The 24,965-nt window shown below is 43.2% G+C and overlaps 1 protein-coding gene across 4 annotated transcripts in view; it reads left to right on the forward strand.

Moving 5' to 3' along the window:
- The window catches only part of LOC117361400, a 54,230-nt gene that overhangs the window by 22,485 nt on the left and 6,780 nt on the right, over nt 1-24,965 (forward strand). For all 4 annotated transcript variants that reach the window (XM_033946657.1, XM_033946658.1, XM_033946660.1 and 1 more), the window contains 6 exons: nt 1,284-2,966; nt 4,757-4,856; nt 8,539-8,687; nt 15,041-15,153; nt 20,213-20,302; nt 21,258-21,380. In XM_033946657.1, coding sequence (XP_033802548.1) covers nt 1,284-2,966; nt 4,757-4,856; nt 8,539-8,687; nt 15,041-15,153; nt 20,213-20,302; nt 21,258-21,380 — 2,258 coding nt within the window. The remainder of the gene's footprint in view (nt 1-1,283; nt 2,967-4,756; nt 4,857-8,538; nt 8,688-15,040; nt 15,154-20,212; nt 20,303-21,257; nt 21,381-24,965) is intronic.

Raw genomic sequence — 24,965 nt, forward strand, 5'->3', positions numbered from 1 at the left:
CCAACCCCAATCCCAAGGTTTTCAAGATTTCCTTAATATGCATGAGATCTATTTGCATAACGGAGCAGTGCTTGCATAGTTCCCGAGAAACAAGGTTGCCAACCCCTGAGATAACACTTTTGTATCAGTGCTAAAAATGGATACAGTATTCAGCGCCAGATGGTATCCGAGTGCCAATGCTGATTATCTGGATTTATTTTAACCACAGCAGCTGGCAGATACCTAAACCTGTGGTCAGCACAGTTGCATATTGTGCTCTGCTCCCCCCCCCCCTCCCCGGTATCTTAACTTTGAAGAATGGCCAGAGGGATGCCCACTCCCTCCAGCTAGCAGGCCTGTCTCTTTGAAATGGTGGGCCTTCCCAGTGCATCCTGAGATGCACTAGGATGGGACTAAGGCCCTGATTGGCTCTGGAACTTAAGGGTCCTAGCCTGAGCAGGTCATAAGGCCTTAGGCCTTAGGCCCCTCCTAGTGCACCCCAGGATTCACCAGGAAGGGGAAGGCCTGCAATTTTGAAAAGGTGGGCCTGCTGGCCAGAGGGAGTGGGCATTCCTCTGGCCTTTCTTCAACATTAAGGTATGGGGGGCAGGGAATTGTTGGGGGACCCCGGTGGCCTGCCAGCAGGAGAGAGTGGGCATTTCTCCTGCCAAATTTGGGAGGGGGGCATCGAATGGCCCTAGGGGGAGATCGGTGGGAGGGAGGGAGGAATCAGGGGTCTTTTTAATTTTAATTGGGGATTTTTTTGTGGTGGGGTCTGAGCTGTCAAGCCTTACTTTCCTGTCAGTGCCTGAGCCAATCAGCGCTCAGGCACTGACCAGAAAGTAAAGCTTCAACAGATCAGATCCTGCTGGAAATTTTTGCATGCAAATGTAGTGCAACAAGATTAAAGAATCACCCGGACAGTTTAGAGAATCACCCAGAGTGCTTGTTTTAATATTAATGGCCTTGTTGTACTACCATTTCAATATTAATGACCTCGTTGTACTACATTTGCATAGTACAATCGGAGTCTGCTAGGAAGCATGGAAAATAACACGGTGAGCCGTTCTGAGAATCAGCCGTTAAAATACTTGAATGCTAAACCAGCTTGGACTGGTTTAGTGTCTGTCGTTAAATACACGGTGAGTTTTGAGAATCTGGCCCTCTGTTCACTATTTTCTGGAGGGGTTTTAGCAAAGTTCGGGTCTGTCATAGCTTAGTACCTTGGCCTCTTAAAATGAAAAATTATGGAAATGTTTCTTCTGACTTTTTAGTAATTATTGTAATTATTATTTTTCCTGCAGGAATCCAGAAGAGCTTAGGGAATGCCCCTATTGTTGTTTCTTTCTGCCTGACTGTTTCTGCACTATGGTTCAGTTCTGGACTGGTCCAAATTCTGGTGGGGCAGGGAATTCTAAATGGAGCCAGTGATATGCAGAATGCCATGATCCCTGGGCTAGTGGCTTTTAGTCTGGGTATGTTTATCATTGGAGCTGTGGGGCTTCTTCAAAAGGAAATTGCTATTGCTATTATGGCATTTGCCATTTCATTTTCAAATGCTCACGGAATTGTCACATTTATGGACAGAAGCTTTGGTGCATCTGCTGTTGCATGTAACTACCTTATTGTCACCATTGTCAGTGTTTACCTCTTCTTAGCTGTTATCCTACGTTTCCTCAGCATGCAGCGTATTATTCTTCCAGGCACAGCCCCTCCTAAGAGTAAAGGGAATGGGCAAAGCCAAGCCAAGGGCACCAGTAAAAATGATTTGGTTATAATTGGCTTAATTTTGAACATGTCATCTGCAAGTATCTTTGGCTGTAAACTCCTAGGTGTGACAACTACTCTTTTTGTGGGTCATGTGCCATGGCTTTTGGTAGCTGGGGTTTACCAGGCAGGGATCTGCATTTTGTCATATCGTTGCCTTGATACACTTGCTGCAACATTTTTTGGCTTCACAGCTATTCTGAAGTTTGTTGAAGGCTATTCCCTCTTGTTTCCGATGTGGCACTCAGTTGAGCCAGTTTTTCCTACTCCTATTTTGGTGGTTTTTGCTATCTTATTTTTTATATTGGCCTTGTTCTTCACGTCTAAAAGTCTAGCAGAAGGCCTTTATGTTCTCTGTTTTGTGGCCTACTGCATTGCTGTGAGCTGTAAGCCTATCGGTATTTTTCAATGTGGACCTCAAAGCGTGAACATCGCTATATTTGTGGCCTCTGCTGCTTTAGCCCTAGTTTATCTTTACAACATTAAAGCTGATGTTAAAATCCCTACAGGACAGGGAATAGTCAAGGATATGCTTTCACGAACCCATATTTTCAAGTTTGCTCAAGGAAAGGACTTTAATAGCCCCTTCCTTGGCTATTCTAAATATGCAAATGCTGATGTGCTTGGCCACGCTTGCAATGTCCTTTCTGCATTTTGCATAACAACAATTGAACCTAGATCACCACTGATCACTATTATGGTGCCCTGGAAGGTGATAGCTGGTGGGTTTTTTCAGCTTCTGAGCGGCGCAGTGGCTTTTTCACATGGCAAAACCCTTGAAAGCACTACCTTTATTCTTTATGGAATCATGTGGATTATATGGGGCACTTTTCGATTTGGTGGGTTCTATGATGGCCCTAGGGGATTCAACATAGCAGTGGGCATCATCTGCTTTATAATGTTTAATGCCTTCGTGGTCTTCTGTTCTCTGTTTTTAAGCAAAGCTTGGTTCATGTACTCGTTCACCTTTGAATTCATTCTTATCAGCTTTCTCTTGGATGCCCTTGATGCTTTGCCAGTCGGTTATGATCTTGCTGTCACTATTATTTTCGGTCTGGTCAGTTTTTACTGCTTCGTGGTGGCCTTGTTCAACAGCACTTTTGAAAGTCCCCAGCTTCCAGTTGGCATGCCCATTCTGAAACTCAATGGCTTTGGGAATGGCAATGACATCTGTCCTCATCTACCCTGCAGGAAAGCAACCTCTGTCATAAGAATTGCAGGTAAGGAATACTCCCAGCGAAAGAAAACAGTGGATATCAATGTTATTGAATTTAGGGAAAAAAAAATGTCGGACACAAAAAAAATACTTAAGACAATTATGTGATAATCTTTTGCTAGAGTTATATATTTTTTTAATCATAAAGAAGCCAATATGCCTTGAATTCTCAAAATGACTCCATTATCGGCAGCTGGCTTAAAAGTGGCTGCCAATTGTGTGTCAATTACATGACAGCGGTATTTAGAGAATAGCATCTCTGGCAATGGTAGGTGCTGGAAATGTAGGCCAGGGTTATTTGGGAAAAATGTCCAAAAATTCAATCGTTTTTCCTAAAACATCTGAACTCAGACTTAGACTTCATATCAAAAGTGCTCCTCCACATGAAATATTCAGCCATTAACTGTATAAGATGAACTACAGAAGACAGAACTACTTTGTATTCAGCTCAATTTATGTGGTTATCTTATATGGCTAAGTGCTGAATATATGCAGTTAACCACATAAGTGCTAACTGCGTCCCTGGAATACCCACAAATTAGCCAGCCAGTTGTGGCTTATATAACCGTGAATATTCAATGGCATTAACTAGTTATGGACAAGTGATGTAAATAGCCAGGATCCTCTCTGGGTTATTTAAATCACTTTGGATATCGGGCAAGATATATTTACCTAAATACAGATAAAGAGAAATTAAATTTGAGGTGGAAGATAAGTAGTAAGATATAAAGTAAAGGGGTTACTCTAAATAATTCCCATATCTAAGCAAGGGAAGCAAACCAGCCACTATCCTACAGCGAAGACCCAGGACTTTAAAAATATGGCCATATCTCGTACTTTTTCAGAGATACGAGGGAGTACTGAAAAGTTCTCAGCCTAACCAACCAACTTCCTAAATTCTGAGTGTTATTTTGCCACTGTAGCTGAAAAGAGTGTTATCTTATTTCATTAAGTGTCCAATACAGTGGTACCTTGGATTACGAGCATAATCCGTTCCAGGAGCATGCTCGTAATCCAAAATGCTCGTTTATCAAAGCGAGTTTCCCCATAGGAAATAATGGAAACTCGCTTTGATGCGTTCCCCTCCTCCCCCCAAGAACCGGCATTGTTCCCGTCGAAGGCCCCCCTCACGATCAGGCACCCCCCCTGCGGTCCGGCACCCCCCCCTGCCTCGAACCGGCACCCCCCCCGCCACGATCCGACACCCCCCCCGACACGATTGGACACCCCCGCCATGATCCGACCCCCCCGACACGATTGGGCACCCCCCCAACACGATCCGACATCCCCCCGACACAATTGGGCACCCCCCCCCGCCGCTTCTTACCCTCATCTGGGCACTCTTGAAAATCGGCTTCCCCCTCTGCTGGGCGCGAGTTCACGTTCAGAACGTGGACTCGCAGGCCTTGAGCATGCTCAGATGCTCAAGGCCCAGCAGATTGTGGGGATTGTGGGGGGCCCGGATTGTGGGGGGGGGGGGGGGTGCTCGTAAATCGAGCCATGCTCGGTTTCCGAGGCACCGATTTTGCAAATGTTTTGCTCATCTTGCAAAACACTCGCAAACCGGTGCACTCGTAAACCGAGGTACCACTGTATATGGAAACAATTCTATGTTTTGTCATTGTTTCAGATCATTGATTGAACCATATTCAAGTCATTCTCTCTCTTTGTGGTTGGGCTGAGAACTTTTCAGCACTCCCTCATATGTTATGAAGAATGGAAGTCTATTAGTTCTTTGCAGGATAAGTGTTGGCACAAGAAGCTAATAACATTCATTCTAAACCTCTGTTGCAGAAATCATGAAAAATGGAGGTATATGTGGGATTCCCACAGACACAGTTTATATGCTTGTGGCAGCCTGCAGTCATTCTGGTGCTGTGGAAAAAGCATATAGGTATGTTTTCTAAATCATACAAAAATTCTTGTAGGTTAACATTCAGTGAATGTATATAGTTATATATGTGATAGATTAGTTATATATATATATACAGTGTATATGTTCAGTGGTACTACTTTATAAGTATCAGTATTGAAGTTTCACAGATTCGCACATATAATTTTAAATAGATTGCTTATACATTTAAAGTTAGACCTGACAGTTATACAGTCAACAACAGAATTTCATTGCTGAACATTTGAATCTAATATTCAAAGGTACTTTGGGGGAAAGTTATCAAGCTGCATTAGAGTTTTAAGTCATGTTATTTTCCTCATAAGGCAGCTTGTCTTGCACTAATGCACTACAGCAGTGATATAGTAAGGGAAGACAGCACCCAGGGTAGAGGGAAGATGGTGCCTGGCAGTCCCTCCTCCCACCCCCGGTGATGAAGGGTTTCTGAACTGCACCCCTCCCCCCTCTTGCCCGGTATCTCTTATATCCTTCTGTTGTTCACCAGCAGTGAGTAAGGACTTTTACCCACTGCTTGCACCAGATCAAGCTTTTTCTCCGACATAATTTTATCTAGCTAGGTGCTTGGGACCCGAGTTGGCCACTGTTGGAAATAGGATACTGGGCTTGATGGACCTTTGGTCTCTTCAGTATGGCAATTCTTATGTTCTTAACTTCCTGATACCGCAAAAGGGAAGTTATTGGCTTGGGGCCAATAGATAGGAGTCCTTACATAGGAGTCCTTACTTGCTGCTAATGAAGAATAGAAGGATGAAAGGTACCGGGGTGGGGAAGAGGAGAGATGTTCTGTGCTGCTGCAGGATAGTGCCTGAGGTGCTACAGCTTCCCCCACCCCCCTAACTATGCTACTGCACCATGGGTTACATAGTAATGAGATGCAAAACTTTTCAAGTACATGTAAAGCACCAGATCAGGGAGGAGGGTCCAAATCAGGGGGTGTTTGGATTGGGGGACATGGTGTGGAAATTTTGGCTGAGAGCATCGGGCCACAGCTTGATGGCCCGATGCTCCAGGCTAGTAGAATAGGGTTGCTTGCAGGATGGCTCTACTGAAGTACCACAAGGCTGCTGCTAGAGGTCACAGCTTCCATTTTGAAGAGACAGTCACTACAGGCAGAAGTGATTAGACTTTGCTGTTTCCTGTATCCCCATAAGACTACCAGGGATTGGGCAGGTTAGCCTGAAGAATGCTAGGGGATTTGTGAATGTTCGGGGGGGAAGGAAGAGGAAATCAGAAGATGGGGTTCATCATGTTCAGAAGGTGGAAAGAGCATCAAGAGGATGTTGTCATGTTTAGGAATGGTATGAGAAAGGGAAAGATCAGCACCAAGTGGCGTACCTAGCATATGTGGCACCCGGGGCCCATCATTTTTTTGACACCCCCCCCCCCATCTGTATGAAAAACATGATTTTTAGTAACAATCCAAACGTCACACAAGAGTATACCTAGGAAAAGGCAGCATCTTACATACTGCAGTGAGCAGTACATCAATACACCCATTGTAAAACTAAACAAGCCAGACTAGTGCAGATCAATTCTGCAGTCAATCCTAACAGAAAACCATGTCTTTCGAATACACAGAAAATACCTTCGCCTAGTATGGAATATGTAATCACAAACTAACCCCTCCTCTTTTAAAAAACTGTAGTGTGGTTTTTAGCCATGGTGGTAGAATTCTGAACATCAGAGCTGCTACCATCATGGCTGGCACTAAAAAATGCTCCACAGTTTTGTAAAAGGGGGGATAAAATAGAAATACATAGACAAAGTTTAAATTGAACCAGCAAGAAGCTGGACTCTGCATACAATGTAACCCCACAGAAACAGTGACACGTCTCCTAAAGCAATAAATAAATAGAAAATTTTTGTTCTACCTTTGTCTTCTCTGGTTTATGCTTTCCTCATCTTCTTGTTACTCTCTTCCTTCCATCCACTGTCTGCCATCTCTCTGCCCCTATATGGCATCTTCTCTCCTTCTATGCCCCTTCCAGAAACTGCATGCCTCCCCCTTCCATCTCTCCTCTCCCATACCTCTCTTCTGCAATCCCTTTCTTCCCTCATTTTCCTTTTCAATTTATTTTCTGCATCCATCTATTTCCTTTTTTACTGTCTACCTACAGCTTGCCACCTCTTTCCCTCACCCCCTCCAGTATTTCCCTAACTCAATCCTTTTCCCCCATCATGTGCCCTCCTTTTATTTATCCCCTCCTTCCATCATGTGCCCTCTTTCTCTACCCTTTCCATCTAGTACCTTCTCCTCTCTGTCCACTTCCATCATCTGCTCCCCTCTTTCTCTCCTCCCATTTCCTTCCTGCATTTGTTCCCTTATCTTTTACATCCACACTTCCATCCAGCATAGGCTCCCCCTCTACCCTCCCCACTACCATCCAATGTCTTCTCTTTGTCTCTCCATCCACCCCTCTTCAATCAGCATCTGCCCCCTTTCTTTCCCTCCAATCCAATTACATCCTCCCCTTTCCCTGCACACCAATTCCATCAGTACTACCCTTTCATACCATCCTTCCTCCTTTCTCTCCCTCCACCACTCTTCTATAGCAGAAGTCCTTCTCCCTTCATGCAGCAAGGTCCCGCGATGAGTATGTCTGCCGGCTCTGCTCCGGAAGAAGTAAGTTACGTCGGAGGGGGTGGACCCGGCAGATGCAGTCATCGCAAATCCCTGTGTCTGCCGGGTCCACCCCTTCTGACGTAACTTACTGCTTCCGGAGCAGAGCCGGCAGATGTACTTATCGCAGGACCTTCCTGCACCTCAGCGTGGCTGCCGACTCTGCTCCAGAGCAACTAAATCGGAGGGGATGCACCAGAAGCCCCGCTGAGGTGCAGGTATTTTTCAACAGTAGGGCAGGACGTTCCAGACTGCTATGCATCCCCCTAGGGCATGCACCCGGAGCGTACCCCCCCCCCCCCTCCCACCACCTCATCCCTTGGTACGCTACCGATCAGCACATTTGGATAGCTAAATGAACAAAGTTAGGACTGTTATATATGCGGCTCTATTTGGTTGTTTAGCTAGGTGGGTATGAGCACTAAATATTGCAGGCAGCCATGTAGGGGTCAGCTATTCTCTGACTCCACCATCAGAATACTCTTCTCCATGCCATTTCAAAAATGGCTGCTCAGAGCTGATATTCAGCAGCATTACCTGGTTAAGTACTGAATAGCTATCACTAGCCTATTGAGCATAATTTAAACAGGCAAGAGCCTATTCCACCCACTTAAATCATTTTGAATATCAACCACTGATTTTTTTTTTTTTACTGTACATAATATTTATATATCTGGGTCTCGTGAAATGCTTTTTTTCTAATTCAACCATTTTTCTATAAGCTTATGAGGAGACTTGGGACTCCTTTTACAAAGTCGGGCTAGCGGTTTTAGCGCATACACTGGATTAGCGCTATAGCGCGCGCTAGCCGAAAATCTACCACCTGCTCAAAAGGAGGTGGTAGCGGCTAGCGCGCACAGCAATTTAGCGCGCTATTCCGCGTGTTAAGACCCTAGCACAGCTTTGTAAAAGGAGCCCTTAGTTAACATTAATCAAAATACACTGTTTGCTTTCCTCTCCTATACATCCAACTGGCAAAAAGGTTAATTGTATAATAGAATTTAGAAATATGATTATTTCTCACATACAATATTTTCTTTGTAGAACAAAGCTGCAGGCTCGGGGTCATCCAATGTCCTTGTGGATCTCTAGTTTAGAGCAACTAAAGCCAGTGAAACGTTTCTTCAGTCCCTTGCTCTGGGACTTTATGGAAGCTGTTTGGCCTTCTTCTGTTAGCATGGTGCTTCACAAAGGTAGGAAAGAGAAAGGAACTAGATTTAATTTAACATGGATGTTCAATTATATCCATACAGGATCTCTAAGGAATGTGTGTAGCCACGACAGCTGAAAATTATCCTAAATCTAGCTGGTCAATATTAGCGGCAACCTAGGCAGCTGAAAATTATCCAGCCAAAATATAACTGCCCAGATCATGGCCAGCAACGTCAGTACGTAGGGTCAGGCAGGACAGGATTAAGGCATAGGCAAACTAGGCACCTGCCTAGGGCCTGAAGTAGCAATTCTAAAAACTGGTGCCAAGATTTAGGCATCTCAATGCTATGTGCTTAGTATCAATTCTATAATGGCATCTTAGCCCCAAGATTCTATTATGGAATACTAGCATAAGTGGGCATTGGTGCACCTAAAGGTTAGGCATGAAATGTTACAAAAAGTCAATGATTGTTGAAAGTATGAGTAACTTATAGTTTTCACTGAGACATGCCCATGACCCACCCTTACTCTGCCCATTTTTGCATCCCTCACACTTATATTTCTGTCTTGATATACTGCCATTGCTGATGACCAGGTCAAAGCAGTAATGCTGGTGCTGTATCTGGCAACCAGCATTAAACTTCTGGTCTATTATTTTTGGCCAGCTGAGACATAGCCGGCCCGGTCAATATTCAGAATTTGGGATTAAGGTATATTGTTATGCAGATGATATTCTTTTAGTTGCCAAAATTGATCCAATTGCATTACAACCAAAGTACTGTGGTTTGGGGACTACAGTCTGCTACCTTGCAAGGAACTGTTACTATTTACAGGTGAGGTACTCACAATATCGGACTCCTCTAAGGTGTTAGGAATTACCCTAGACTCCTCCTTATCCTTCAGAAGTCAGATCGCATCCCTGGCAAAGGGATTCTACTACAGACTAAGACAACTAAGATCAGTCAGATCAGCTCTGACCCAGGACAGCTTTAGGACGGTGGCAGAAGCTATTACCTGGACTACTGCAATTCCCTCTACTACAGTACTACGGAGAAAGAACAAGGTGCCTGCAAATGCTCCAAAATACAGCGGCAAGACTGATTTTTCAGTCTAACCACTATCAGAGGATTAGTCCCTTGCTGCTAAAACTGCACTGGTTACCTATCAAAAAACGTATTCACTTCAAATTAGCTTGTGTTATTCACAAGGCCATCTACGCAGAAAGCTCCAGTGGATTAGTGACCTGTATTCCAGTCTCTCACACCTTCCTCAATTCAAGACTTACACAATCATTTAAAATACCTTTCTCATCTTCTCAACAAATATGCCGGGAAAAAAGTTTAGCTCCACTTTTGAATTCCTTGGACCATACATCTGGAATACTCTACCCTCTCACCACTGTCTCTTCAGGAAAAGGCTAAAAACATACCTCTTCCCCTTGTAGTTATGAATGCTAGCCGTAGTCTAGCGTTCGCATTTATCACTCCCCCATACTCTGAACCATCTACGCTAAATCTGCTCATCTTAATCTGGAATCACAAATGTATTCTTTCTTGCTGTGAACCACAATGATTCCCTGTCGAAAATTGTGGGATATAAGAAGCTGCATTATTATTATTGTTTTAGAGCAATTTATTCCTGGTTAGACAATAACAAATTATTTTTGAGCATTGAGAAATTCTTCTCTTATTGGCTTACAGGTCAATGTATAGTGCCAAATTTACAACTTACAATTTTGGATAAAACAATACCATTAATACAGAAATTAAAATATTTGGGGGCCATTTCTAGATTCAAACTTACGTTTAATGATCAAGTTTCTGAAATAATAAAAAAAGGTTTTTATACACTCAGATCTTTAAGATCAATTTGACATTATTTTGGAAATGCAGATTTACATACTTTAAATTCAAGCTTTTTTACATCAAAAATTAATTACTATAATGTAGTCTACGCAGGTATTTCATGTTTTAATCTGAGATCTCGTCAGACACTACAAAATGTGGCTCTAAAATTATTAGTCTATAATTCATTGATCAGAAGTGGGTTCTTCTTACAGAGAACCGTATTTCTTCAATCTAGTGGAGAAAAAGCCTCAAATACCATACAGAAACAGCAATCCTAATAGATTTCAAGATGCTCTATTTACATCATGAGCATAAAAAACTCCACTATAAATACCTAATGTCAAATAGGATCTGAGCCCACCACTTAACTTATTCCCCCCTTTTACAAAACCGCAATAGTGGATTTTAGCACAGGCTGGCACGCTGAATGCTCTGCGCTGCTCCTGATACTCATAAAGTTTTATTTTATGGAGTTCTCTTTCTTATAATTTTATGTACTTTGTAAACCACTTGGAACTGTTGGAAGCTGGAGCAGTATATCAAATTTTAAGAAAACATAAAACATAAGTCATAGCGGAGAAAGATAGTAGCTCTACCTGGCTGCCAAAGTTAGCCAACGAGCCACTGAATATTGTCAGTGAATGGTTATGTCCCATGACACAGCCAGTCACTGGCCAAACAACTGAGCTAGATATTCATTTGGAAATAGCCAGCTGTCTCCTATTGAATATTACTGGCCTGGAACGGCTCCCAGATGGCTAAGTAGTACAGAATGTTGGCCTCGTGATGCCTAGATTTGGGTGTCTAAATTTGGGTGTGATCCCGAGATACATGTGCTTCTTAATTGGCTGATGAGCCATTAATGAGCAATAATTAGCTGCTAAACCAATTACTGATGTTAATTGGCACCAATTAGGATGTACATGTGCATTTGGCTATGCAGTATTCTATAATGTATAGTGCCCAAATCCTATAGTGCAGTGCTCAGAAGGAAGCGTGACCATGTGAGGTGAGTCAGTGGTGTTCCAAAAAATTGTGCATATTTTTTTTACAGAATAATGGGTCAGCCCACCCAATGTATGTGCCAGCCTTTACACCTAGTTTCAGCAGCTGCAAGTCTAATGCCCAAAGATAGGGCATGTGAATCAACAGTAAGCACAATTCTATATAGAACACATGCCCTTTATAGAATCGCACTTAGTGCCCTTCTTTTCTGGCTCCTATTTTTGAGCATCATTAATAGAATCTGGCCCTAAGTGATTTTTGCATGTATGTTATAGAATAGTAGCTAGTCTTTACATGTGCAATTGCCAATTATGGTGTGAATTCCACATTCTATAACTTACACACGTAACTGATATCTTTCTTTCAGCACCAATTTATATGAGGGTTCTTCAAAATGTTTCCGCATTTTTATATTTTCAAAGGAAATGTTTGAGGGCAGAAGAAATGGTAAGAGGGTGTGTTGTAGAATATCATTTATTTATTTATTTATTTCGATTTCTATCCCATTCTCCCAGAAGCTCAGAATGGGTTACAAGTAGACATTCACAATCGTTTGAAAACAGACTAGGCATGCCAACAAATAGGTTACAGTAGACAATAACAGAGCTTATTCTAGAGACCAGACTGGTAATAGCGAAGAGTACTAGGAGAAGTATATTGAGGAGGAAGTTTTTAATGGCCCGATTGGCAGAAGAGGAATGTCTTTACTGATCTGCGGAAGGTCATTGGTGAGTCTAGCGACCTGATCTGTGTGGGAAGTCGGTTCCATAGCTGAGGTAGGAAATGGCTGTAGGATCTTTTGTACGCCGTACTCATTCGGAGGGAATGCTGAGTCTTTGTTCTGCTTTGGAGTGGAGGGGGCAGTTAGGGGAGTATAGGCGTAGCTTGGATGCTATGTAGGCTGGGTTTTCTTGATAGAATCTCTTGTGTGTCATGACCAGGGCTTTGAAGATGTATCGCTTTTTGACTGGTAACCAGTGAGCTGCATAGAGCGCTGGAGTAATGGGGTCATGGTAGCTGAGGTTGTATAGGAGTCGAATTGTTGAGTTCTGGACTTTTTAGAGGCGTTTTAGATCTCTTGCAGCGATGCCATTGAATAGGGAGTTACAGTAGTCTAGTCTAGAGAGTATGTAGGCATATAGCAGTTGAGCTAAGTCTGTTTCTGGGAGGTAGGGTTTGATCCTTCGCAGTTGGCGCAGGTAGTAAAAAGATGTGGAAACTACCTGTGAGACGTGGGCGGAGAGGGACAGGTAACCATCCAGTATAATTCCAAGACTTTCTTACCTGGTCTTTTGCTGTTAAGGGGGTGAATTCCCAGGATAGTGTCGGATGGATGAAAATAGTGTTCTTTTTCCTGATCTAGAGTAGTTCAGTCTTTGAGGCATTCAGCTGGAGTTTATTGGCTGTCATCCAGTTTTTCATATCAGAGAGACAATGTAGGAGGTTAGTGAGTTGGGTTGGCCGATCGTCACCAAGGGGGAGCAATAGTTGAAGGTCATCAGTGAATCTTAATGTTGTATTTGTGTGCAATGTCGATGACTGGCCTGATATTCAGATTGAAGAGGAGAGAGGATAACAAGGCACCTTGGGGAACTCTGTATTTAATTGATTTGGGGTTTGAATTAGCTGTCCCTAGTAGCACAGATTGTGTTCTTTGATCCAGAAAGGAGGTGAATCATTGCAGTGCTGAATTCTTGATTCCTATGTCAGTGAGTCGGTCTAGTAGAAGTTGATGATCTATAGTGTCGAAGGCGGTACTAAGGTCAAGCAGGACCAGTAAGGCATTATTTCCTTTATCCAGCATTGACCAGTCAAGTAAAATAGGGTGTTTATGTGGAAAAGTGATGTAATTTGCTTTTCAGATATTTAATAAATAGTGTTAAAAAAAATAAAAGTATAGAAACTTTTTGAAGATCCCTCGTTGAATTATCCTTTAAATGTTTTGGAGGGACCCTCTCAGATATTTGATTCAATAGCTCCCAAGGCATATTTCTGCCCTATTAAGTCATCTGCTGGCAGAAAGAAGAATAGGTAGGTTGACGGGGAGTGGGGGGAGGGGAGTGGAGGAAGGAGATCACCACTGCCACAAAATGTCTGCCTATTTACCCACCCTATGCATTGTCTTCATGCTGGCAAGAAGCATTAGCAAGTCATTCTTACTCATTGCTTACGCCTTTGCAGTTTTTCCTCTAGTCAGAACTGTGTGTTACATAAGAACATAAGAACTGCCATCTCCGGATCAGACCATCGGTCCATCAAGTCTGGCGATCCGCACACGCGGAGGCCCAGCCAGGTGTACCGTACACCTGGCGTAATTCTAGTCACCCATATCCCTCTATGCCTTCCGTAAGGAGATGTGCATCCAGTTTGCTTTTAAATCCGGGAACAGTGGATTCCACAATAACCTCCTCTGGGAGAACATTCCAGGTATCCACCACTCGTTGCATGAAGCAGTACTTCCTGATATTTGTCCTGGACTTGTCCCTCTTTAGCTTCAGTCCTTGTCCTCTTGTCAGTGTCACATTGGTCATTGTAAATAACTTTCTTTCCTGCTCTATTTTGTCGATTCCTTTCAGTATTTTGAAAGTCTCGATCATATCCCCTCGCAATCTCCTCTTCTCAAGGGAGAACAATCCCGGTCTCTTCAGTCGTTCCTCGTATTCCATGTTCTCCTTACCTTTTATTAGCTTTGTTGCTCGTTTCTGCACCCTCTCCAGCAGTTTTATAGCCTTCTTTAGGTTGGGAGACCAATGTTGGGCACAGTATTCCAAGTGTGGTCCGACCATTGCTCTATAAAGCGTCATTATAACTTTCTCCGATCTACTCATGATTCCCTTCTTTATCATGCGTAACATTCTATTTGCTTTCTTTGCCGCCGCCGCGCATTGTGCCGACGGCTTCATGGTCCTATCTATCAGTACACCCAGGTTCTTTGATGCCTTATTTATGGAATGTGCTATTATTGAACAATCCAAAATAAAGTGAGTTTTTAAAATATATCCTTGAAATGTTATAGAATTAATATTTGTATTAATTTTTAATACATAGTCTGAACAATCAGGTCAAGGTGGTTTACAAAATTTAGTAGTATGTGTAAGCTTGAAATCTTTTGAGGACCCTCATATGCACTTTACATGAAAAAGGTTGGAGATCACTAAACTAAACCTTAAGTTTATATACTTCATCCTCTCCATAATTATTGAGCTCAGCACGGTTTACAAGAGCTTAATATAGGAAGGAATAACACATTGGGTTTGGAGGTTGAATACAGGGGGCAGGAGAGCATTACATTTTTGTGAAAAGCCTAGTTTTCAGGTGCTTACAGAATAGTTGGAAGGAGCCCTGATTCCATAGTGAGGCAGTAAGATTACTCCAAAGCCCTGTAATTCTGAAGAAGAGAGATTTTCCCAATTTTCCCACATAGAGGAGTAGCACAAATACATTATAAAGCATATTGTTCATTAAGATATGCTTGGAAAAGGATAGTCCTAGTTATTTGTCTTTCATATTAAATGTTTTTTTTCTGGCTGTTTCATGTGCAGGACAGTGGATGGATTGCTTGGGCATGAAAGACAGTGAAAAGTACATTGGCACCTCTCAGAACATTGCCGTACAGATCCCAGACTGCTCAGTTGCCACATACCTCATTGACCTGGTAAGTGAATTCTCGAGACTTTTCAGGTAGTCACTAAGTCATGAGGAGGGAAATTCTTGAAGACGCACTGAAGGTTTGCCAGCAGTAGGACACACTACCACTGACTAACTAACCAATTCAGAAGCACGTTTTCTAAAAAAATGAAGGTGCTGAACGGCGCCGGTGTAGCACCTACAAAAGTCATTAGGGGTGTTTAAGGATGCCTAAGGCCGGCATGGGCATGGCTTGTGCCGGAGGTGGCCTTAGGCGCCACTAGGCGCTTCCATAAGCACAACACCGGTGTCTTAAATATAGACTTCTAATATACCAGCCTACATTTAAGGGGCTAGTGGGGAAAAAAAAAGGCAAAATTCTATATTCGTCACTGATTTGTGATTGACATGCTATCGGTGGCTGCTTCTTAGGCGGCTGCCGATTATAGAATTCCCCCCATATTGTCCTTCAGATGGATTTTTAGTGCAGGCTGAATGCCTAATCTAGCCATCCACGTTTTATTTGGCCCACCATTAAAGTACTGACCCTAGGAACACTTAGGTAATATTATAATCGACTTGCACACATAGAGGGGCATAATCGAAAGGGATGTCTAAATCCGTTTAAGTCCATCTCGCAAGTCGTCCAAAGTAAAAAACAGCTTAAGACACATTTTCGAAAGATACGTCCAACTTTTTTTTCGTTTTGAAAATCGTCTAATTATACGTCCTGCCGATCTGATCGTCCAAGCAGCTAAGTCGTCTATCTTTATACCACATTTTCGTCCAATTTTCCATCCAAGTCCAAAACGCCTAGAACAAGCCCTGTTGGACGTGGGAGGGGTCTGCAAAGTGATGGACTGCACACCCAGACATGCCACCTAAATAGTGGGGTACCTTACAGGGCAAAAACTTCACAAAAAGGGTGCCAAGTCTTCTCCTCCCTACAGATCCCTTATAGGTTATGGTAAGCCCCCCAAACCACCTCCAGAATCCCCTAGACCCACTTATCTACCACCCTAATAGCCCTTAAGGCTTCAGGAGCCACTTATATGCCAGTAGAAAAAGGTTATGGGGTGTATAGAGGAGTGCACATGTTTAAGTATCAATGTAGTGATTACAGGGGCTTATGGACATGGGTCCTCCTCTCTATGGTCCCTAACCCACCCCCAAGATGGCTTAAGCCGCCTCTGTGCTGGACGACTAGGCTTTCCTATGCCAGGCAGCCAGGTGATGATGGTCTGGAGGCTGGATTTTAAAGGTGTGATTAATATATTTATGGGGGTGGGGTGGGGATCACTGGGATAGTGTGTGGGAGGTCTGTGTTATGTGTTTGCAGTGCTTATTTGGTGAGTTTAGGTGGTTTTTTTTGTGACTTAGACCATGTTTTACATGGTCTAAGTCACAACGTCCAAGTTCTGTCTAGGCTCTGTTGTAAAACTTTCGGTTACACATGCTATACAACTAAGTCTAAGCCGGCCCATGTCCAGCCCAACTCCCGCCCTTGACACGCTTCCCGAAACGCCCCATTTAGCTTTGGTTGTTTAGCAGCACTATGAGGACCTAGGTAGTTTAGAAATACGTCCAAAACCGGTTTTTATTATCGGCACTTGGACATTTTTGAGAAATATTCATCCAAGTGCCAACTTAGGCCGGTTTTTGGACGTTTTTCTCTTTCAATTATGAGCCCCATAAGCAACATTTTAGTCAATTGGAATGGAGGAGTAGGCTAGCGAGATAGTGCTCTGATCTTGGCATCCAGGCATAGGGCTAGATTCACTAACCTGCCCGATTGTGACTGAGCCGTGTCCGATCTGGGCAGGTCCAATGGATTCTGCAAGCAATAATATTCTAATGGGGGTGATCGGAGGAACACCCCATCCACTGACACGGATCGCTAGTGTGCGATCCAGACACATGCGCAGACCATCTGTTTTCCCTGTAGATGGTCTGCGCATGCGTTCGTGTTTGTTTTTGCTTTGGGTTTTTTTGGGGGGGGAGCCCAACTCTCCTTCTACCTACCATCAGTTATCTTGAAGGGCGATCCCCGGCAGCAGCAGCAGCCTCTTTAAAAGGCTAAAAACTCACTGGCCCTGACTCTCCTGCTCTCTGCCACCTTCCCAGCAGTGCAAGCCCGCAGGTTTAAAGTGGGGCTGCACTGCGTAGTGCAGCCCCGCTTTAAACACACGGGCTCGCACTGCAGGGAAGGAGGCAGAGAGCAGGAGAGTCGGGGCAGCAGAGATCATTCTGGGTGGCAGAGAGCAGGGGGAGTTTGGGATAGCAAAGTTGGGGCTGAAAGGCAGGAGAAGGGCAGAGAGTAGGGCGGCGTGAGGAGCTAAATAATGTGGCCAACAACCACTGCTCTCTCCCCCCCCCTCTCCAGGGCTTCTGCAGAGTAAAGGCAGCCAGATCGGGGCAACAGAGAGCAGGGCGTGCAGAGAGCAGGGTGGCAATGGAGCTAGAGAGTGGGAAAGGACGTTTGTGACTGGTCCCCAGCAGTCGCTTTTTGGGTTGATTGGCCAGCCCAGTCGGTTTGCAAAATTTATTTTGTGAATTGTGTCCCTGCCTACTTTGCATGCCGTTCCCCTCAGGACTCTTCAATCTCTCCATAAGTTCGGGGAGAGCCCCCATAGACTGGAAAACAGCTAACGTTGTTCCACTGCACAAAAAGGGTTGAAGGGCAGAGGCTGCAAACTACAGACCGGTGAGTCTCACATCAATAGTGTGCAAATTCATGGAAACACTAATCAAACGTAAATTAGACGCAATCTTGGATGAGGAGAATCTACGGGATCCCAGTCAACATGGATTCACCAAGGGTAGGTCCTGCCAATCCAATCTCATCAGCTTCTTTGACTGGGTAACAAAACAGTTAGATTTGGGAGAATCCGTGGACGTTGTATACCTAGACTTCAGCAAAGCTTTCGATAGTGTCCTGCATCGCAGGCTGTTGAGCAAGATGAAATCAATGGGGCTGGGAGAAACACTAACTACATGGGTCAATGACTGGCTGAGTGGCAGACTTCAGAGGGTGGTAGTTAACGGTACCCTCTCTAAAACATCGAAGGTGACCAGTTGAGTACCGCAGGGCTCAGTCTTGGGCCCGCTCCTTTTCAACATATTCATAGGTGACCTAACTCAGGGGCTTCAAGGTAAGGTAACGTTATTCGCTGACAACGCCAAACTATGTAATATAGTGAGAGATGGCAATTCACCCGATAGTATGACACAGGACCTACATTTGTTGGAGCTTTGGTCCTCGACCTGGCAGCTGGGCTTCAACGCTAAGAAATGCAAGATCATGCACCTCGGCAGCAGAAATCCGTGCAGAACTTACACCTTGAATGGTGAGACCTTAGCTAGAACTTCAACAGAACGAGACTTGGGAGTGATCATCAGCGCAGACATGAAAACTGCTGATCATGTGGAGAAGGCTTCATCTAACGCAAGACAGTTGTTAGGTTGCATCCGCAGGAGTTTCGTCAGCCGGAAGCCTGAAATCATAATGCCATTATACAAAACCATGGTGAGGCCTCATTTGGAATACTGTGTGCAATTCTGGAGGCCACACTACCGAAAAGATGTGCTGAGAGTAGAGTCGGTACAACGGATGGCCACCAGGATGGTCTCGGGGCTCAAGGATCTACCGTACGAGGAAAGGCTGAAAAATTTGCGGCTGTACTCACTTGAGGAATGTAGGGAGAGAGGAGACATGATCGAGACGTTTAAGTATATTACCGGCCGTATCGAGATGAAAGAAGAGATTCTCTTTCTCAAAGGACCCTCAGCCACAAGAGGGCATCCGCTCAAACTCAGGGGTGGGAAATTTCATGGCGACACCAGAAAATATTTCTTCACCGAGAGAGTGGTTGATCCTTGGAACGAGCTCCCGGTGCAGGTGATCGAGGCAAACAGCATGCAAGATGCCCATGTGGGATCCCTTAGAGGGTTAAGCCAAGGGAACCTGTCACCAGGAGTGGGATCCCTAGGATAGTAGACTTGGGGGTGGGTCAGTAGAGTGGGCAGACCTGATGGGCTATGGCCCTTATCTGCCATCATCTTCTATGTTTCTATCGGAATCGGATCGGCAGAGAGGTAAATGAATCGGGCCGGAGTAAAATCGGGTCGCAAAGGGGTCACATGCCGATCGGTACACGATTGGTTTGCTTAGTGAATCTAGCCCTAAATACTATACCAAGTCCAGAGAAATAGCAAGAATGTGGCAATGTGAGGTTGCATCAAGGCCATGTTAATTAAGTATTTCCCTGTCTCCACTTATCTCTCATGTTATTCATTGTTGAAACCAGAAACATAATTTAGACCTTGTATGAGTACTTACCTTAGCTTATAGGATAAGATGGTTTACAATTGCTAGGGTTAAATTCAATTGAATTAAAGGTACTACTGCAAAACTAGGGATTTACAAGGGAAAAATGTGGTAACTTTCGAGGTTCTTTTCTTTTTTTTTTCATATTTCAGTATTTCATTGTGTGTTTGGGTCACACATTTATTTTAATTAAAAATGAAAGCTCATTAGATCTTTTAATGTACATCAATTGATTTAACATGCATTTATTCATATGCTAATATATGTCACTTTAGTGTGCGCTACATATGTTATAGTATGCTAAGAAACGAAGACCCTCTTTAACTAGCGGCTCCTTTTACTAAGCTGCGATAGCGTTTTTAGCGTGTGCAGAATTATAGCGCACGCTAAACCTGCGCTACGCGGCTAGAACTAGCATCAGCTCAATGCTGGCGTTAGCGTCTAGCGCACACAGCGATTTAGCGCGCACTAAGCGCACGCTAAAACCGCTATCACAGTTTAGTAAAAGGAGCCCTAAGTCATTGTAGAGGTTTCTACCACAGCCCAGAGTGCTAAATGCTCTGACGCTCATAGAAATTCTATGAGCGTTGGAGCAGCATCGTAGCATTTAATGCCCCAGGCTGCGGTAGAAACCTCTAATATAGCTTAGTAAAAATGGGGGAGGGGAGGGGGTAAATGTGCACTAATGAATGTACAACTCCTTGCAAAACCAAGCAATATCTGTAATTCTCTTTTCCATCCACCATTATTACTCAATCAGGTTGGGCCTATTGCAGTTACATCAGTCAGTCCATCTGGAGAATCAGATACCACCCACCATAACCAAGTCTATGCCAAACTTGGGAACAAGGTATAGAAATAATCAAAAATCATTCATAAAAAATGTTTATGTAGTGACTCGCAAAAGACAAAGAACAAACTCCACTAGAAAAAAATGTCTATTAAATAAAATGCTTGATCATGCATATTAAATAAAATTATTGCTTTGCAATATCGATGGAAGATGTCACTAGTGACACTGCTATAGTGGTGCATGCTGTGGTACAGGAGACTAACATTCTGATCCTCATGTCTGTCAGGGTCAGCAGCAGTGGACATTTGGCAGAGGTGCTCCTACCAGGCCTTGGAGAGGCAGAGTTAATCCCTTATGACATAAGGGCAACACTCAAAGAATCAAAGTGAAAGGCAATTGTCCTTTCAAATTTTGCCTGGCAAGCAAAATTCCTTCTAAGCTGTTAATTAATTTGCACACACCTCTTGGATGCTATAAATAGAATCCAGGAGATAATGAGCAGATTGAATGGGCAGGTGTGAGCAAGGAAATTGCAGATGACAGGTAGTAAATGATGCCGGTATTTACTGTAGAACTTGTAGCCAGAACTAGGATTTTAAAATGAATCCCAAACTGAACTGGAAGCATAATTGCCAGCTCTGTTGGGTGCTGGAGCATCCCTAATATTGAGGAAACCCCTTCACTATGTATAGGGATGGGTCAATTGTGTTGTTTAGCACCCTCCATCATTTTTAAAAGTCTGACTGGAAGCCAGTGATTTTTGAAAAACAATGGAGGGATATGATCAAATTTGTGTGCCCAAACTAACACCTGTATAAATGATACTGTAATATAAGAAAACAAATGCTTCTTTTTCTGTCATATTCTGTGTTCTGTTCACTTTTATAATATTAGCATCATACATAAAAGAGGGAATGCCCATATAAAGAGATGCTTTGACACTAATCAAATGTTCTAAGAGCTCTTCAATAAAAACCCACTGATATCCACATGATATTATTTTTCTCTCCAGGTAGATGGAGTTCTTTGTGATGGTCCCTCTCCAGAGAATATTGCCTCCACTGTTGTTGACTGCACCAAAATTGATAATGGGAATGTCGGATTCTTTAGGGTTGGGGTTGTCCCTATGTCCCAGGTAAACTCATCCACTACTAGAAATAACTTTATTTTGAATAAAAATCAGAGCAGCAGAATTTCAAATTCTTTAATTCGGATTTTGCCCGTTCTATCCAAAAGTGTTAGGGGGAAAGAGAATCCAGCTTGACTTTAACAGTGGCTAACTTCAGATTTCCAAATGTTGAGTCTGTTGATAGTAGAATGCCAGAGGGATGTCATGCAAACATTGCAGAGGACATGCATGCTTTGTTTAGGAACCATGGGAGAAAAAATAATTTTGCAAAAATAATCTTACATGAATCCTTATGATAAGCTATTTGGGCCAGACTTCTCTAGAAAGTGATTAGTGATTTTAGGTTTGGTCTCTTAAGTCTAGTTTCAACACAATGTTTACATTCTCTGGTGCAAAAACATGGAACGGTCTGCCAACAATCAGATCTGAACCAAACTACCTCACATTTCGAAAGAAGCTAAAGACTGCATGGATTACCGCTGCTCTTTGACTCAATGTACTCAACAGACACGCAACAACATGTTCCCAAAAAGAACGCACATACTGTACCTACAAATTCTATCTCTCCAAGGTATCAAGTACTCATACCAACCATCTGAAATAAACTATAACAGACAATCTCTACCTCCTAACATCTCTCCTCAAACAATATTAGCTCTCTGTAAATTGTCTTTATAATATACCTCCATAACATTCTGTATTACTTAATCTGTATCTGTAAAATGCACGATAAGACCTATCTACCTCAAATGTTTTTGTAATGCACCTCCTATAGCATCTTTTGCACTACACTAATAGGTATTTCCATGAAAATTGCTATGTAAGTCGCCTTGAGCCTTCTTAGGCATAGGGCTCCTTTTACAAAGGTGTGCTAGCATTTTTAGCGCACATACCAGATTAGCGCACGCTATAGTACGCGCTAGCTGAAAAACTACCACCTGCCCAAGAGGAGGTGGTAGCGGCTAGCACGCGTGGCATTTTAGCGCATGCTATTCCATAGAAACATAGAAAGATTACGGCAGAAAAGGGCTATAACCCATCAAGTCTACCCACTCTACTGACCCACCCCATTAAGTCTGAGTGCTAATGTCCTAGTTCCTTATCTCGACCCTCATAATGATCCCACTGGATGTCCCATTTATTCTTAAAGTCAAGCACGCTGGTGGCCTTGATCACCTGCACTGGAAGCTTGTTCCAGTGATGGATGAGGCCTTCTCTACTTGTTTGGCAGCCTTCATGTCTGCACTGATGATTACTCCCAAGTCTCGTTCTTCTGAAGTCGTAGCTAGTGTTTCTCCATTTAAGGTGTAAGTTCTGCATGGATTACCGCTGCCGAGATGCATGACCTTACATTTCTTAGCGTTGAAGCCCAGCTGCCATGTCAAGGACCAGTTTTCCAACGTAAGCAGATCCTGCGTCATACTATCCTGCAGATTGCTTTCACTCACTATATTACATAGTTTGGCGTCATTGGCGAATAGTGTTACTTTACCCTGAAGCCCTCGGGTCAAGTCCCTTATGAATATGTTAAAAAGGAACGGGCCCAGGACTGAGCCCTGTGGCACTCCGCTAGTCACCTCCGATGTCTCAGAGAGGGTGCCGTTGACCACCACCCTCTGAAGTCTTCCACTCAGCCAATCATTGACCCATGCAGTTAGTGTCTCACCTAACCCCATCAATTTCATCTTTCTTAATAGTCTACGGTGTGGGACGCTGTCAAAAGCCTTACTGAAATCCAAGTACACTATGTCCAGAGGCTCTCCCGAGTCTAGTTTTCCTGTTACCCAATCAAAGAAGCTGATAAGGTTGGATTGGCATGACCTACCCTTAGTGAATCCATGTTGGCTGGGATCCCTTAGATTCCCCTCATCCAAAATCGTGTCTAATTTACCTTTAAGTAGTGTTTCCATGAGTTTACATTCCGCGCATTAAGGCCCTAACGCACCTTTGTAAAAGGAGCCCATAGTACGACTCATAAAACCCAGATTAGATTAGATTCATAAGAACAGCCTTACTGGGTCAGACCAATGGTACATTATGCCCAGTATCCCGTCTTCACGGTGGCCAATCCAGGTCACTAGTTACCCGGCCAAAACCCAAAGAGTAGCAGCATTTCATGCTACTGATCCGGTGCAAGCAGTGGCTTCCCCAATGTCTTTCTCAATAACAGACTATGGACTTTTCATTCAGGAAATTGTCCAAACCTTTCTTAAAACCAGCTACACTATCTGCTCTTACCACAACCTCTGGCAATGCATTCCAGAGCTTAACTATTCTCTGAGTAAAAAAATATTTATTCCTATTGGTTTTAAAAGTATTTCCCCGTAGCTCCATCGCGTGTCCCCTAGTCTTTGTAATTTTTGATGGAGTGAAAAATTGATCCACTTGTACCCATTCTACTCAACTCAGGATTTTGTAGACTTCAATCATATCTCCCCTCAGCCATTTCTTTTCCAAACTGAAGAGCCCTAACCTTTTTAGGCTTTACTCATACGAGAGGAGTTCCATCCCCTTTACCATCTTGGTGGCTCTTCTTTGAACCTTTTCTAGCACCACTATATCAGAATTGACAAGACTAGACCAGAATTGAACGCACCATGGAGTGAGATCGCACCAAGGAGTGATACAAAGGCATTATAACAATCATAGTCTTGTTAACCATCCCTTTTTTAAATAATTCCTAGCATCTTATTTGCTTTTTTGGCTGCCGCCGCACATCTATACTCTTTTTGACAGGGCACATTATAAAGTAAACCTGGTCTATAGCAGCATAACTTATGTTCTGCAAATCAATAGTTTTCTGCTCAAATACATCAATATGTTGAAGCTTATATGTTTTTAGGATATGATTAATCATGAATTTTTGCTAATAGATGCAGAATAGGAGGGTCTTTTACTAAACAATTACTGCATTTTATCTGCCACAGAACCTTTTTTATTGCTATGGGCCTTGCTATAGATAGCTTGCATTAATCTTTAATTTAAAAAAAACAACTTAGGAAATCAAGCTCTTAACTGTTCGAAATAGCAAATTGGACCAAAATATGTTTCCTTGTTTAAGAAAGTCACCTTATCCCTAGGATTGTAATAATTAACCCAATGCTAAAGTGAAAATAAATGACAAAGGGCTCCTTTTATTAAGCTGCGCTAGCGGGGTAAACGCGTGCGACTTTTCATCATACGCTATCCCCCACGCTGGCCTAAAAACTACCGCCCGCTCCAGATGAGGCGATAGCGTCTAGCGTGGCCGGCGGTTTAGCGGCTTTGTAAAAGGAGACCAAAGTTTAATTCAGCATGATAACTAGGTTGAGGAAGTTCTCTCTTTGCCTGACTAATTGCAGTGGCTAATTTTGTAATTGTAATATAGACAAGGAAATTCCAGGCTACGTATCTTACATACATTCTGGATAATTGTCATGTTTGTGGCTTGATCAAATTCATACAAGTTCTTTCATTTAAAGTAATATGAACCTAGGGTCCAAAAGTCAAAAGATTTGTCCAAGAAATTAGAAAGTTAATCACACAAACTCCCACCCCTCTTTTACAAAACTGCAAAAGTAGTTTTTAGTGCCATCCAGCGCACTGAATACT

This window comes from Geotrypetes seraphini, chromosome 5 (assembly GCF_902459505.1).
Source record: "Geotrypetes seraphini chromosome 5, aGeoSer1.1, whole genome shotgun sequence".
Lineage (NCBI taxonomy): Eukaryota > Metazoa > Chordata > Amphibia > Gymnophiona > Dermophiidae > Geotrypetes > Geotrypetes seraphini.